The 12970-nt window shown below is 44.2% G+C and overlaps 1 protein-coding gene and 1 pseudogene across 1 annotated transcript in view; one reads left to right on the top strand and one right to left on the bottom strand.

Moving 5' to 3' along the window:
• Window positions 1-4843, bottom strand: part of LOC118237605 (zinc finger protein 431-like) — a 254081-nt gene extending 249238 nt beyond the window's left edge. Inside the window, 1 exon segment of the mRNA XM_035451455.1 lies at window positions 4601-4843. Within this exon segment, the coding sequence (XP_035307346.1) occupies window positions 4601-4843 (243 nt within the window).
• A 421-nt stretch (window positions 4844-5264) lies between these two features.
• On the top strand, window positions 5265-12141 carry LOC100753114 (annotated as a pseudogene).
• The last annotated feature ends 829 nt before the right edge of the window (window positions 12142-12970 follow it).

Genomic DNA, 12970 nt, shown 5'->3' with positions numbered 1-12970 from the left:
CAGGAGAATTAAGACTGGGTAAGGCTACTATAATAAACACCGTTTCAACAAAAACAAACAAATAAAAAATCAGACTGCTTATATTTCAATCTCACTCTGACGATCACAAATATTTCCTGTGTTGTATTTTTAGTTCACCTGAGAAGATTTAATGAACTTAATTCTGTCTGTGTTGTTTTAAAACATGATTTTTAAAGAAAAAAACTATTTTTATTTTCACTAGACTAAAAATACTTATTAATAAAATTATTGAAATATAAATATTGGTTTATTAAATTCTGTATTAACACTAGAAGTTTTTCACAGATTAACAACAACAAAACCCAAATAAGTAAAGTAAATACATGATCCTTGGGGACATGATGAATAAATATTAACAGGTTGTATATGGTCAATTTGCATGGTAAATTGCATACAATACAAAGACAATACCAAACACTTTATAACAGGAAAGCTTTGATTCCAAAGCTACCTGCAAACAGAAACACAATGAATGCTCAATGGGATTGTGAAAAAATAATAGTATGCAGATTGACACAATTTGACTTCTATATTCACCACAAGAGCTACAATAATCAAGAATGTGTACGATATTTCTGAAAGAATAATGTGGATGGAGAAAAAAGCCATGAATAAAGCAGGAAAATATAAATCAACTTTTAATCAAAAAATCAAAGGAAATTCAGCCAGGAAAATAGATCTTGACCTATGTGTATAGAAATTAAATAAACACAGTCTTTACATACAAAATTAACTCAAAGCGACTCTTAAACTGCTATGTTTCTTACTCCTGAGCTATGGATATTTCTTTCAAACAGAGAAGGTCCATGCTCTAGAGCCCTTTCTGCAAGTGGAGGTGATCTCCTCTAGAGCCTACATGGGCTCTACTACCCTTCTAACCCACTGTGGTTTCAGGCAAACCCAGCTTTATTGATGCCCAATCATACAACAATGTAGAAGAATAATTTAATGCCTGCTTCCTGCCACATATATTGTGGCACAAGACGTGGCATATGCCTTACTCACCTGCACAACAGTGTACAAAACCGAGATACCACTGGAGCTCAGAAACTCAGTTTGTGCCCTGGAACTGGACTTCACTGAATCCCACCTTGGCAGTTGGCAGAAGCAGAAACTGAAAAGCATTCTGTTGTACTGCTGAAGGATGAGCCCCATCACCTCCTTTCTAGCAGTTTCTAAACTGTAACATTTTTACAACAAATCTGAAAGTGGAATGCAGTGTTCAGAACTTCTAGAAACCAGGCCTTCAGTCTTCCCACTGCACACCAAAAGCAATGCCTGTGTGTGCACACTGGACAAGCATCGTACCCTCCCAAAGCCAGGGCTGCAGAGCTTCGCCCTCCCCAGAGAATCCACACTCAGCAAGACTCAGAGGCCAAATGCCACTGCCCAGGTCACCACAGGGACCAAAAGAACCTCATTCTGGCTCATGGTCCAGCCCAGTCCCAGCAGCTCAGACTCTTGATAGCTCACTCAACCTGCTCTTCCTAGTCTGGGGACAGTGACTCCCACACTCACCATGGCATAGTTTGCTGTCTTCCTCACATCTCCCTATAGCAGAACCAGAGGAGAATCCTGGAAAGAACCTGTAAGCTTCCTCCCACTGGTGCTCCTGACACTAAGCCTTGCAGAATCCCTCATTAGCTAGGGCCACCCAGCTGGGCCTCAGGACAGCACAGGCTACCGTACTGGGTGAGCAGAGAACAGATGAATCAGACAGCACAGGCCTTCCCAGCACTGCCCTTCCACCCTATGGTCAGATGGGGCCCTGGTCTGGGAAGTTTGTAGTTTAGTAGAACCTCCCATTCTCCTATATTACTTACTGCTCTTCTTCCAATGCACAGGGTCCTTTGTGTGCACATTCCATTACACTCCTAATGTCCAGTGCAGCCAACCCTTTGTTTCATAGCTCAGAGGTCCTGCAGACAAACACAGGTCACATACAAACAATAACTGTTGTTAAAGCAATCAGAGGCCATGGATCAGAAAACAATGAAAGGTCCACGGGAAGGCTGGGAGGCAAGAAAGAGATATTGGAAATTATGTGATTATAACCCCACAAAATTATGTCTAAAAGTTAAAGAGGCTTTATGGTCATGTTCTCCAGGGATTTCTATTAGAGGACCCCATGTGCTCTTCATGCCATTTCTCTCAGGTTGTAAATCTTCAACCTGGAAAACACAGTCATGTTAGGCAGAGACATACCACTTTATCCAGTTCTTCAATTTTGATTGAAATAGTGCAACTACAGTAATTTGCCTTCATGAAAGTTCAGTTCTTTATCCAGATTCCTGATTGCCAGGTGTGTGGATGGAAGAAATGGCCAGTCAGGACATTTATTGATCATCTAAATTTGATTCCCAGACTACTCATTGCTAATGTCAACTACTGTCTCAGCAGGAAAGCTTTCACCCTCCTCTGCCCCACCTCTACCTGTGCTGTGCCTGCACCTGCTTTACAGCTGGCCAGTGAACTCAGTTCTTAAACAGGTCGCACTTCATTTGTAAATATGTGATAAAAATCTAGAGATATTGGAGAACACTCATTCACTGGTCTATTTTTCTTCTTACAGACCAGTCAGGGCCCAGCCTGGAAGGAATTACAGGACTGTTCCCCCAGCACTGGGGAGCAGAAACAGGATTGAATGTTCAGAACAATTCTAAATCACATCATATGGAGCAAGCCTGAGCTACAGGAGACATTGACTTACACTAGTGGTCCTCAACCTTCCTAATGCTGTGACCCTTTAATACAGTTCCTCATGTTATAGTGCTCCCCCAACTATAAAACTGTTTTCAATGCTATCTTATAACTCTAATTTTGCTACTGTTATGAACTGTCATATAAACACCTGTATTTTCCTGTGGACTTAGGACACTCCCAAGACAGGGTCAAAAAGGGAGTCCCGACCTCCCCAGGATGAGAACCACTGCTCTAAACCGATATAAATAAATAAATAAATAAATAAATAATGCTTAAGAAAAATGGAATGGAATTGTTAATGAGAAGAAACTTTGGAAAATAGAAACAAATAGAGATTAGACCAGTAATTCATTTAAAGAAAATTAAATTTCAAAAATGATATCAATAATTGACTTTTTAAAATGATAAAAATAATTGGAAGGACACTTAGCTATGCTGACTTTGAAACAACAGAGTAGGCACTTCCCTGGTAGACAGAATGATATTAATAAGACATTGTATGACTTTGTCCATGTAAAAGGTTAGCTGATGAGCACTGTAAGCTGACACAGATTTACAACCAATGGCCTCAAACCTCTCAGCTGACTTAATCGTGTAAACTAGAACTACACATACCTGCATAGGAGAGTTAACTAACTGGAAAGATTTTATTCACATGGAAAGATTTAATACATGCCAGAAAAATTCACAGAAAGTCACTCATTGTATGGAGACCCCTGCAGCTCACTGCCTGAGATCTAGCATTGCCTAGTCTCTTTCCCCCTGCAGTGCACACAGTACACTTGTCCCTCCTCTGCTGCTCCACACACAAACCCTTTTCCCGTTACTGCAGTGGACAGTCCACCAGGTGACTCCAACTGGTCATTTTAGAACTCTGTGGGGCTGCAGACTTGTAATCCAAGAATTAAGGGTGTTTAGTCAGGGGCATAGCAAGGGCAATGCCCTGTGGTGTTACAGACAGGGTTCAAATCCACATCTATCAACACAGGACACCTTGACTCAAAACCTCCTTTCAAAAACCCTGGAGATGCAGCTGCTCTAGAATTAACTCACCTTTATGGCACACCAGGACTTAGTGTGACTCTGTAATGGCCCCTTAAGCAGCATGTCAGAGCCTGTTCTTTGATTGGGAGGGGGAAGGGTGGCTGCTTGTAAATCAGGGCTGTTTCCTTTGTTATGGGAATGTAGCTTAATGGTGGGTTAATCCTGGGGAACAAACATTTACATTTTATCATACTAATCACTAACAGATATGGTTGGCATACTACTTCTCTTTGAGGAATTACCCAAATTCTACTTTGTGTGACTTAATGTCTCGTAAGAATTAAGAAATCCTTATACCACCAATTCTGTTACCATCAATTCTACTCTTCTACATCACAGTTTGGCAGTGAAGCGCTGCTCTACACAGGAGATGCCGTTGACAAGCTCCACAAAATTAACTCCAGACGGATCCTACACCTAAATGTTAAATGTGCAGAATTTCTGGAAGATATTAGAGAGACCAGGCTCTCCGACTTCGGCAAATCTGCTTTCCATCAGTACAATGCAAGCACTACAGGCGCCAGCGTTTCACAGAGACGTCAACAAGGAGGATATTTCTAAGCTCCAATGCCCTGCACAGATGCAGCCCGCCGAGTGAAGGTATTCAGAGGCTGCCGCCCAGCCCAGGGAGTTGCAAGGACCACGCAGGACCACAGAGAGACCACACAGGGCACACAGGACCAGCCAGCCAAGTACAAGCCGAATTCTGTTTGGCCGCTGGTTCACACCCCCCAGAGGGAGGACCTGTCATGTTGACTCCTGCGGATCAGCCGCTCCCCCACCCCCTCCCCGCGCGCTCCTCCCGATCTGGGGACAGAGGCCCCTCACTCACCATGACTGCTTCAGTCGCCAGCACTCTCCCCACAACACAGCACACAGCACAGCACAGCACACAGGTAAACTTAGGGCTCTCAGCAGAGCAGCAGAGCAGCAGAGCTTGAGCCTGGCACCCGGAAGAGCCCTCCCATCTTACTGTCGGGTCTGCTGGAGGGTCTGATTGGCTCCTGAGGCCTGAGTGGCAGGACTGGGTGAACTGAAGGGACACAGCACAGTGATTCCCAGCCTTTGCTTTCATAGCAAGCACAAATTGGCTGGAGATTTGCACCAAAGTGAACAGCAAGTCTCTTGTTAATATAACCAATAGGTACAGTTTTAAAAGAAAGTATACAAATTCAAAAGAGGCTAACCAGACAATGTTGCACAAAAGGAAGACAGGACATCTCAAGAGCGTTATAAAGAAAGTCCACATGGACAAAGACTTGGGTTCTCCGGATCTGAAGCAAACCCTTCACACAGATTCTGGCCCCAGACATTTACCAGCTCTCCCAAGTATATTCCAGGTTTTAGGGAAGGAGCTCTGCTTCTTTCTCTACACATAAGGGCCTATTGTCTAGAAGTTCTGCACTTGCAGTTAGGTGTAAGATACAGTTGGAATTATTTGTGGAGGTTGTAAATGGCATCCCATGTACTGCATAGCACTCCACTACTAAACTGTGATGCCGAAGAGTAGAATTGGTGATATAAAGGATTTACCAGTGCTTCAGAGAAAGTAAGTCACACAAAGGAAAATATAGCCAAGGGAGAGCTGCCTCTAAAATACCCCAAACATAAGTAGTGTGTTAACCAGGCCTGTTAGAAATTAGGATGCTAGGATTAAATGTTTGTTCACCTTTTATGTATCTTGTCACAGGTCTGTGGTAAAAACAGCTACTTGGGTGCTCATCCATGGAGAGGATAGAGACCTCCTCTGTGTAAAGATCTGTCTATGGTGAGCTGGAGCATCAGAGTTTTAAGAGGGATTTCTCAGTTGTGTTGCACTGGATGCTGTAACATCAATTCAGTGATGTTTTGTTATGTGTATGTTGATTCTTTCAATTGCCTACATATGCCCACTAAAAACATGGTAGTGACGCCATGTATTATATGAAGACTGTCTTGTGTTTTTGCTAAGCTTCAGTTTAACAGATTGTACGTAGGAAATTTTAATTTATTATATTATCTTATATACAGTTTTTCTTCAGCTTTTTTTTAAAATTTAATTATTGCTCAGCACTGTCTTAAGACAGACAATTGGTGCCTTCCTATGATCAGCTCTGCCTGCTTACAAAGAATGACAACCACCAGGTTGTCTGACTGCTTCTATACCATCACAAAAGGAGAAGGCAGTTAGTTCCCCCACCTTCTGGGTATACAGCCTCTTTCCCAGGCAACAACTGTAAGCCATTCAGCCCTAATGACATGTGACTTGTGGGTTTGGGGATGAGCTATAGTACATAGCCTGGGAAAGGCTTGGGAGCAGGTGGGTTCTGCATATACACCTATGAGAAAGTCATATTAAAAGTGGGACCACACCTTGAGTGCTCTCAGGCTTATCTGCTATGTCCACTGAGGATTTTCATGCAATTCTGGAGTATTTGGGCAGTGGGAGAGTAGGGAGAATGTGAGCTCCACACATGCAGCAATGGGAGACCTATTAGACATCCTGGTGAAGACATTCCTCTGTGGCTGCTTTGGGTATCTGTCTTAGAGACAACATGACTACACCAACTCTTATGATGGAAAATATTTCCTTGGTGTTGGCTTACAGTTTCAGAGGGTTTGGTCCATGGTGTCCTGTTGGGAAACATGGTGGCATGCAGGCAGACATGGTGTTGGAGAGCTCTACCTACAGTCAGCAGGAAGTGACTATGGCACTCTTCCTCCAACAAGACCACAGCTAATTCAACAAGGCCACACTTCCTGATAAGTATCGCCTTAAAAATATTCAGTAATTAAGTTCAATAAAGACATTGGTTCCCCCACGGTGGACATTGGTGAATTTGTACTTTTCATTGTCATTGGGACTTATGGGGATGGGATAGACATTGCTTTTCTGCCATCCCCCTGGGAGAAAATCCTCACAACAGATCATAAATACATTTGCTAATGTTCCTATGTCTCTCGGTAATAAGAAAAAGAACCAGCACCTAAAGGCACATGTTAAACAATTTATATATGGGGCTGGAGAGATGGCTCTGAGGTTAAGAACACTGCCTGCCCATCAAGAGGTCCTGAGTTCAATTCCCAGGAACCACATGGTGGCTCACAACTATCTGTAATGAGATCTGGTGCCATCTTCTGGCCTGTAGGAATACATGCAGGCAGAACACTATACTTAATAAATAAATCTTTTAAAAAATATGTATGGAAATGGCCTTAGTAAAGAAAGAATTAGATATATAAAGGTGGTAATGACCAGATGATTCCAGAATAAAAAAGACTAGAAAGCTTTGGCAAATTATGAAGGCTTTATTACATCATTTAAGGTACATAAAGGATGACATTTAGAGATCATATATTGTATTAAAGTTGGCAAAGTAAGACATAAACTATTTCAAAGACTAGCTAAAATGTATGGCAAATGAAAGTTTATTGAGTTATGTCTGGTTATTGAAATGGCATATAATAGTTGAAAGGACCAAACTGGTATAAAACTGATCTAGGTGTTTCATAATCATTCTTGGGGGATATTCTAATGTGGTTAGAGCAACAAAAAGAGAAAATATTTTCCCCCTTTCTCTATAAGGTCAATGAGGTCCCTGCGGTCTAAGGCCATTGATTATTTGTTGTCTTGTTCATGGAGACGGTGGACATCCAGTCAATAAATTTCAAACATTGTCCAGTCTATATAAAGGAACATCAGTGTGGGAATATTTTCCTCAAGGCTTCAAAGGAAGCCACAGTACACAAAGCAAAGCCTTTGACGTATCCTCACATTGATGGACAACTGGTAAAAGAAGGGCTAGAAGAGTCTGAGGTTTGTCTCAAACCCAGGTGACCCCTAAGGACTAGTTGATCAACTGGTCTTGACAGCACAGAAAAAAATTAATTTTGACTCCTGTCTGGTCTTCAGCCTCAGCAGGAAAATTTAACTACTAAGAGAATTGGTAACAACCCACTGAAATTAGATATAAGTCTACATGAGATGTTATTTAGACAACCAATCTCACTAATATTTTCTTCACAAAACAGATGTTACCCAGATATATGGCATGTCTCACTGAGCACCTGCCCACAGCCAAGGAAGACAGGCCTATAATTGTTTTTACCCCCAAATTAAATGATAGATAAATGCCTGTTTTCTCCTTATCCAGAAGCCACATGGGAAGTTCATCATGCTGACCTTTGGCTGATGAAACAGCTATGGAAGGGTGTGAAAGCTTATTGTGAGTTCATCCCTCTGGAAACTAACCCTGGGGATCAAAGGGAAATATCTCATAGATGGGGGTATTGTGAGCCCATCAAGTGTTGTGGAATATTAGTTTAAGATGTGATATAATAGTTTATGCTGTGGGATATTTGTTAAATGATGCAAAGACATGATACGTTCTTTTATGTTGCATTTGTTTAACTCTGGAAAGCTGTTTTACTGGGCCTGTTGAAAAGACCTGATTTTGTGTGATAAGTAAAAGACCCAGAGACTGATTCTGGGGTTCAATCTTCAAGATGAAGATCAGAAAAGCAAAGCTGCCAGCCACTAGCTCTTACATCTATCTCAGCTCAGACCAAAGGGGCGATTCTCAAACTGTTCCCTACTGCACTGCTCCTCAGATTCACTCAGTGTTATGCTCTCTGCAACATGGCTAGAGACTCAACCCTTCCTGTCCTCAATGTGGCTGGAGAATGAATGCCAGCCCTGAGACCCTGATCCTATCTTAAATGCCTATCATGAGTCCTGGGATCAAGGGTGTGTGATCCCAGGTGCTGAGATCATCTTTGTGTAAGCCGTTTCTCTTTGGGACTGGATATACCAACAGAGACCTATCTACCTCTGCTTCTCAAGTGGTGGGATTAAAGGTGTGTAACACCACTGCCTTATCTCTATAGCCTGAGGCTGGCCTTGCTTTCTGGATCCTTGGGCAAGCTTTAACAATCATAAATAATATATCACCACAGATTGTTCTAATAAAGAGCTGAACTGTCACAGAAAAATAGGTAGAGCTATCAGGCAGACAGGATAAATAGGAGATAAGAGAAGAGGGAGAAGAGGAGAGAGGACACTAGGAGACAGCAACCCAGCAACACAAAAAGACAAAGAATAAAGAGTAAGGAAAGGTATATAGAAAGATAAAAGCCCAGAGGCAAAAGATAGATGTGAAATTTTAAGTTAAGAAAATCTGGGCCTGTGGCCTTCCAGGACAGATAGAAACCCAGCTGTGGAGATGCAAGTGGCCCACTGTCAAGAAGAATCGACAGAAGTGGCTTCTAGAAACTATCTTAAGAAGTTCCTCTGGGAAAGAGCACCTGTGTCCCAGCCAGCATCCAGAGCCATTCTCTGTACGAGATACCCTTCTGCATCAGTGACCACTGGAGCCTTAGATCTGCCCACTCCTAGAGGAGCAATCACCGGAGCCAAGGGCCGGGTCTGAACCTGGAGAAGCCACCACCTGAGTCTTGGAGAAACACCTGGAGAAGCAATCACTGGAGCCTCTTCCCTGCCTGCACCTCGAGGAGTGATCAACAGAGCCACAGCCCCCAACTGCAGCGATTGGAGGAAGGGGTCCCCTGAAATACAGGCTCCACCTGTACTGATTGGAGGAAAAGATGGGTAGACAACAATGTAAGAATACATTCAACATAAAGAGCAATATGGCACTGCCAGAAACTAGTGGTTTTTACAGCCTCAAAACCTGGACATCACAATGCAGATGAAGCAGAAGAAAACAATCTTAAAATAATTTATGAGGATGTCTGAGGCATGCCATGAGCCTCAGAACTCTGACATCACAGTGGTCAGTCTCCATGACTACAGCAGACTCCTCAGACTTCAGTAGTTGGTCTGCCAGCTGCTGTAGCTGTCTCTTGTGTTTACCATCAGGGAAGACAAAGAATCCCATGTCCATTGAAAGGCTCTCCCTTCCAGGCTCTGCTGAAGAGGTAATCTTCTGTATCCACTTTTGATCCCTAGGATGGACTGGTGGTCTCAGGGGAGGTCCTCTCTTGATTCCGCCAGATTGTGTGAACTGATTCTTACACTTCAGCTCTAGGTTTATGAGAAGCTACTTAGGATAACAATGTTAAATGCTGGTCCCTAAAGAAAGGAGACAGTATACTGTCAGGGGAGGAATGTTCTGAACTACATGTGAGGAAAATGACTATGAATCTCCTAAAATGACTGTTATGGAGAGGGTTTATGTTGTGCCAGTGCAGTTTTAACTATTTTGACCATGGATTGTTGCTGGATAGTGGTCACATTTCATCCAAAGTTCTACAAACTCTCCTGGTTTTAGGGATTTTTTGATGTTTCCAAAATTATTTGCTGTTCTTCTGCACCCATTTCCCAAAATTTGAACAGTACTTATGAAAGGAATGGACTTTACAAGAATATTCTTTCACTTGAATTTTTATGCTACCATGTAACTAAACTAGAACTATTTGTTCACATACCTTCTCAAAATTTTCTTTTAACCCCTTGACATTTTGGATTCAGTCCCTACTTAGTAAATGTACTATATTTATGTTATTCTTCCTTAAAGAATGGAGCATAGAAAATTAAATATGTATGTACACACAACACACACATGTATATGGGGGTGTTTATGCAAACATACTGTATAGGTCATTATACTGAATAGATTAATGGTGTCTCTAGTCTACTAATTCATTATCTTCAAAGTTGTGTAGCTGTACATTTTCATTCCTTGATTTTAATGATGTCTGTAAATCCTGAACATGCACCTAATTGAAGCCTTTTCTTAGTGTTAATCTCTTTTTTGCATTTTAGAATTTATTTTACTCTAGTAGCTTTCACATGGACATTAATGCTTAAGTAATTATGAATAGGAGTCTGATCATATACACTATACTCTAGAAGTTGCTCATTTTCATGCTGCCACCAAGGTAATATTTTTTCTTTTACTTATGAAAAGATACCTAAATACTTTTAGAATCATTTTTGTGTTTTTAAAACATAGCTATGCAAAGCCAGCCACACTAGTTAGCTGTAGAAGTTAGGCAGTGGTGGCACACACTTAATCCCAGGACTCAGGAGACAGGCAGATGGAGCTCTCTGAGTTCAAGGTCACCCTGACCTACACTCTTAAGAGTAATAGAGGGGAAGAAGGAAGCAGAGGAGAGAAGAGAGGGAGGAGGAGGGATCGCGGCACCATGGCGGAGGAGCAGGAGCAGGAGCAGGAGGGGGATGCAGAGGAGACCGCTCCCTTCTGGGTGGCATGGCGCTTCCTGCTCTTCCAGGCGCCGCCTAGCGCCCTGTCAGTCAGGGCTGAGCCCCCGCAGGGTAAGGAAACCTGTGTGGGTGCCAACAATCAAAGCTACATCTGTGACACAGGACACTGCTGTGGACAGTCTCAGTGCTGCAACTACTACTATGAACTCTGGTGTAAGTCCATGTCCAGGGGGTTCTTGGCATCTCAGCGTCCCGGTTACTGCCTCTGCTCCTTGTGAAACCGCGGGCTGGCCAGCCTTTTCTGATTCTCTGGCTAGTGTGGACCGTCATCATCATCTTGAGCTGCTGCTGTGTCTGCCACCACCGCCGAGCCAAGCACCAGCTTCAAGCCCAGCAGTGGCAACATGAAATCAACCTGATCGCCTACCGGGAAGCCCACAACTACACAGCGCTGCCTTTCTACTGAAGGTTTTTGCCAAACTATTTACTACCTCCTTATGAGGAAGTGGTGAACAGACCTCCAATTCCTCCCCCACCGTACAGTGCCTTCCAGCTACAACAGCAGCAGCTGCTGCCTCCTCAAGGTGGCCCTGCAGGTGGCGCGCCCCCAGGTGCTGTCCCGCTCCAGGGCTCCCAGGGAGTATAGAGCAGTCCTTTGTCTGGATCCAGTAGAAGCAGCACAAGATCCCCAACTGTCACCGACCCTCTGCCCTCTGAAATGCCCGCTGACAGGGCAGCCACCAAAGCCCCTGGAATGGAGTGGCTTGGTGGCCAGCCATGGGGAGCTGGCACCGGGGGCCTTCCTGAACAGGGAGGGATTCAGAGTGTAAGGAAGAGCTACTGAAAGATTCAAGTCTGGAGCATGGTAATGTACCCCCTGACAGCAAAGACAAGACATCTGGCAGACATTGCCGCTTCACAGGTGACTCGGGCATTGAGGTGTGTGTGTGTGGAACTGGGGCCACCACGATGATGGTCTCAAAGAGTTCAATACACTCATAGATGTCCTGGATGGGCCCCTGGACTTCTGTGACATTTGTCAAGTACGGCCTCCTGTTGACATAGAGGAAGGGCTCTGCCTGTCATCTGAGGAGCAGGCTCGAGAGCTGGGACACCCCCACCTGCCACGGCCACCTGCCTGCCTGCTGCTGAACACCATTAATGAACAGGACTCGCCAAACTCGCAGCGCAGCAGCTCCCCCAGCTAGAACATGCCCTGCCTGTACCCGAGAGCTTGACAGACAACCAGGGTAGAGGACACCCACAAGAGAAGCATTAAGTGACTTCAGAAGTGGCACAACCATTTTGTCCTTTTATTTGTTTTCCTCCTGTCCCACTCTTCCCACATCTCCAGGTGCAAGTCTGGGGTGTGGATGCCTCCTCCCCCACAAAAGCAGTGTTGTAGAAGATGGAGACTCTGGTTCTGGGACTCATTCTGCACCCCCCACCTCCCTTTTCAGACCTGTGTCTCGCCTACCTGCTTGGCTGAGTCTGGAAAGCCCCCAGGACTGGGGCTGGGACTGGGTTCCAGGATGGCTCTTGGTGTCAAAGTGGATTCATAAGAGAACTTCGCTGTGTCTCAGTCTGGGAGAGACAGTTTATCTTGGCCCTGAGTGAAGAAGGAAACCCTCAGGGGCCTGTGGCTGTCACCTGTGGCTGTCACTGGTGGCTGCCAGTGCCTGCAGAGCTGGTATTGGTCTAATCCTGTGGGAGGGTAAGAGCAGGTAGACAGGTTGGTGAGGAAGCTGGTTGGTCTGGCAAGCCCGAGGGGGAGAGTTCACTCACCTCTGTTCATTGGAGAGGGGGCCCTTCCTGGCAGGCTTTGGCCGGCTTTGGCCTGGTTCAGGTGTAGGCGCTTACACTGTGTTCTTTGTGTTTTCCTTGAAAAACAAATAACGAAGGCTAGCTGGAAAGGTGTCAGTGGGCAGGCAAGAATCCTCTTTTGGACAAAGGGATTCTGGAGCTCTCCCTGAGTTTCCAAGAGTCTGGCTACTGTTGGGCCAGGAGGAGAGTGGGCCTTCTGTGAGTGGAGGCCTA

Source organism: Cricetulus griseus (genome assembly GCF_003668045.3).
Source record: "Cricetulus griseus strain 17A/GY chromosome 1 unlocalized genomic scaffold, alternate assembly CriGri-PICRH-1.0 chr1_0, whole genome shotgun sequence".
In the NCBI taxonomy this organism is placed as follows: Eukaryota; Metazoa; Chordata; class Mammalia; order Rodentia; family Cricetidae; genus Cricetulus; species Cricetulus griseus.
This window is presented reverse-complemented; position numbering and strand designations above follow the sequence as displayed.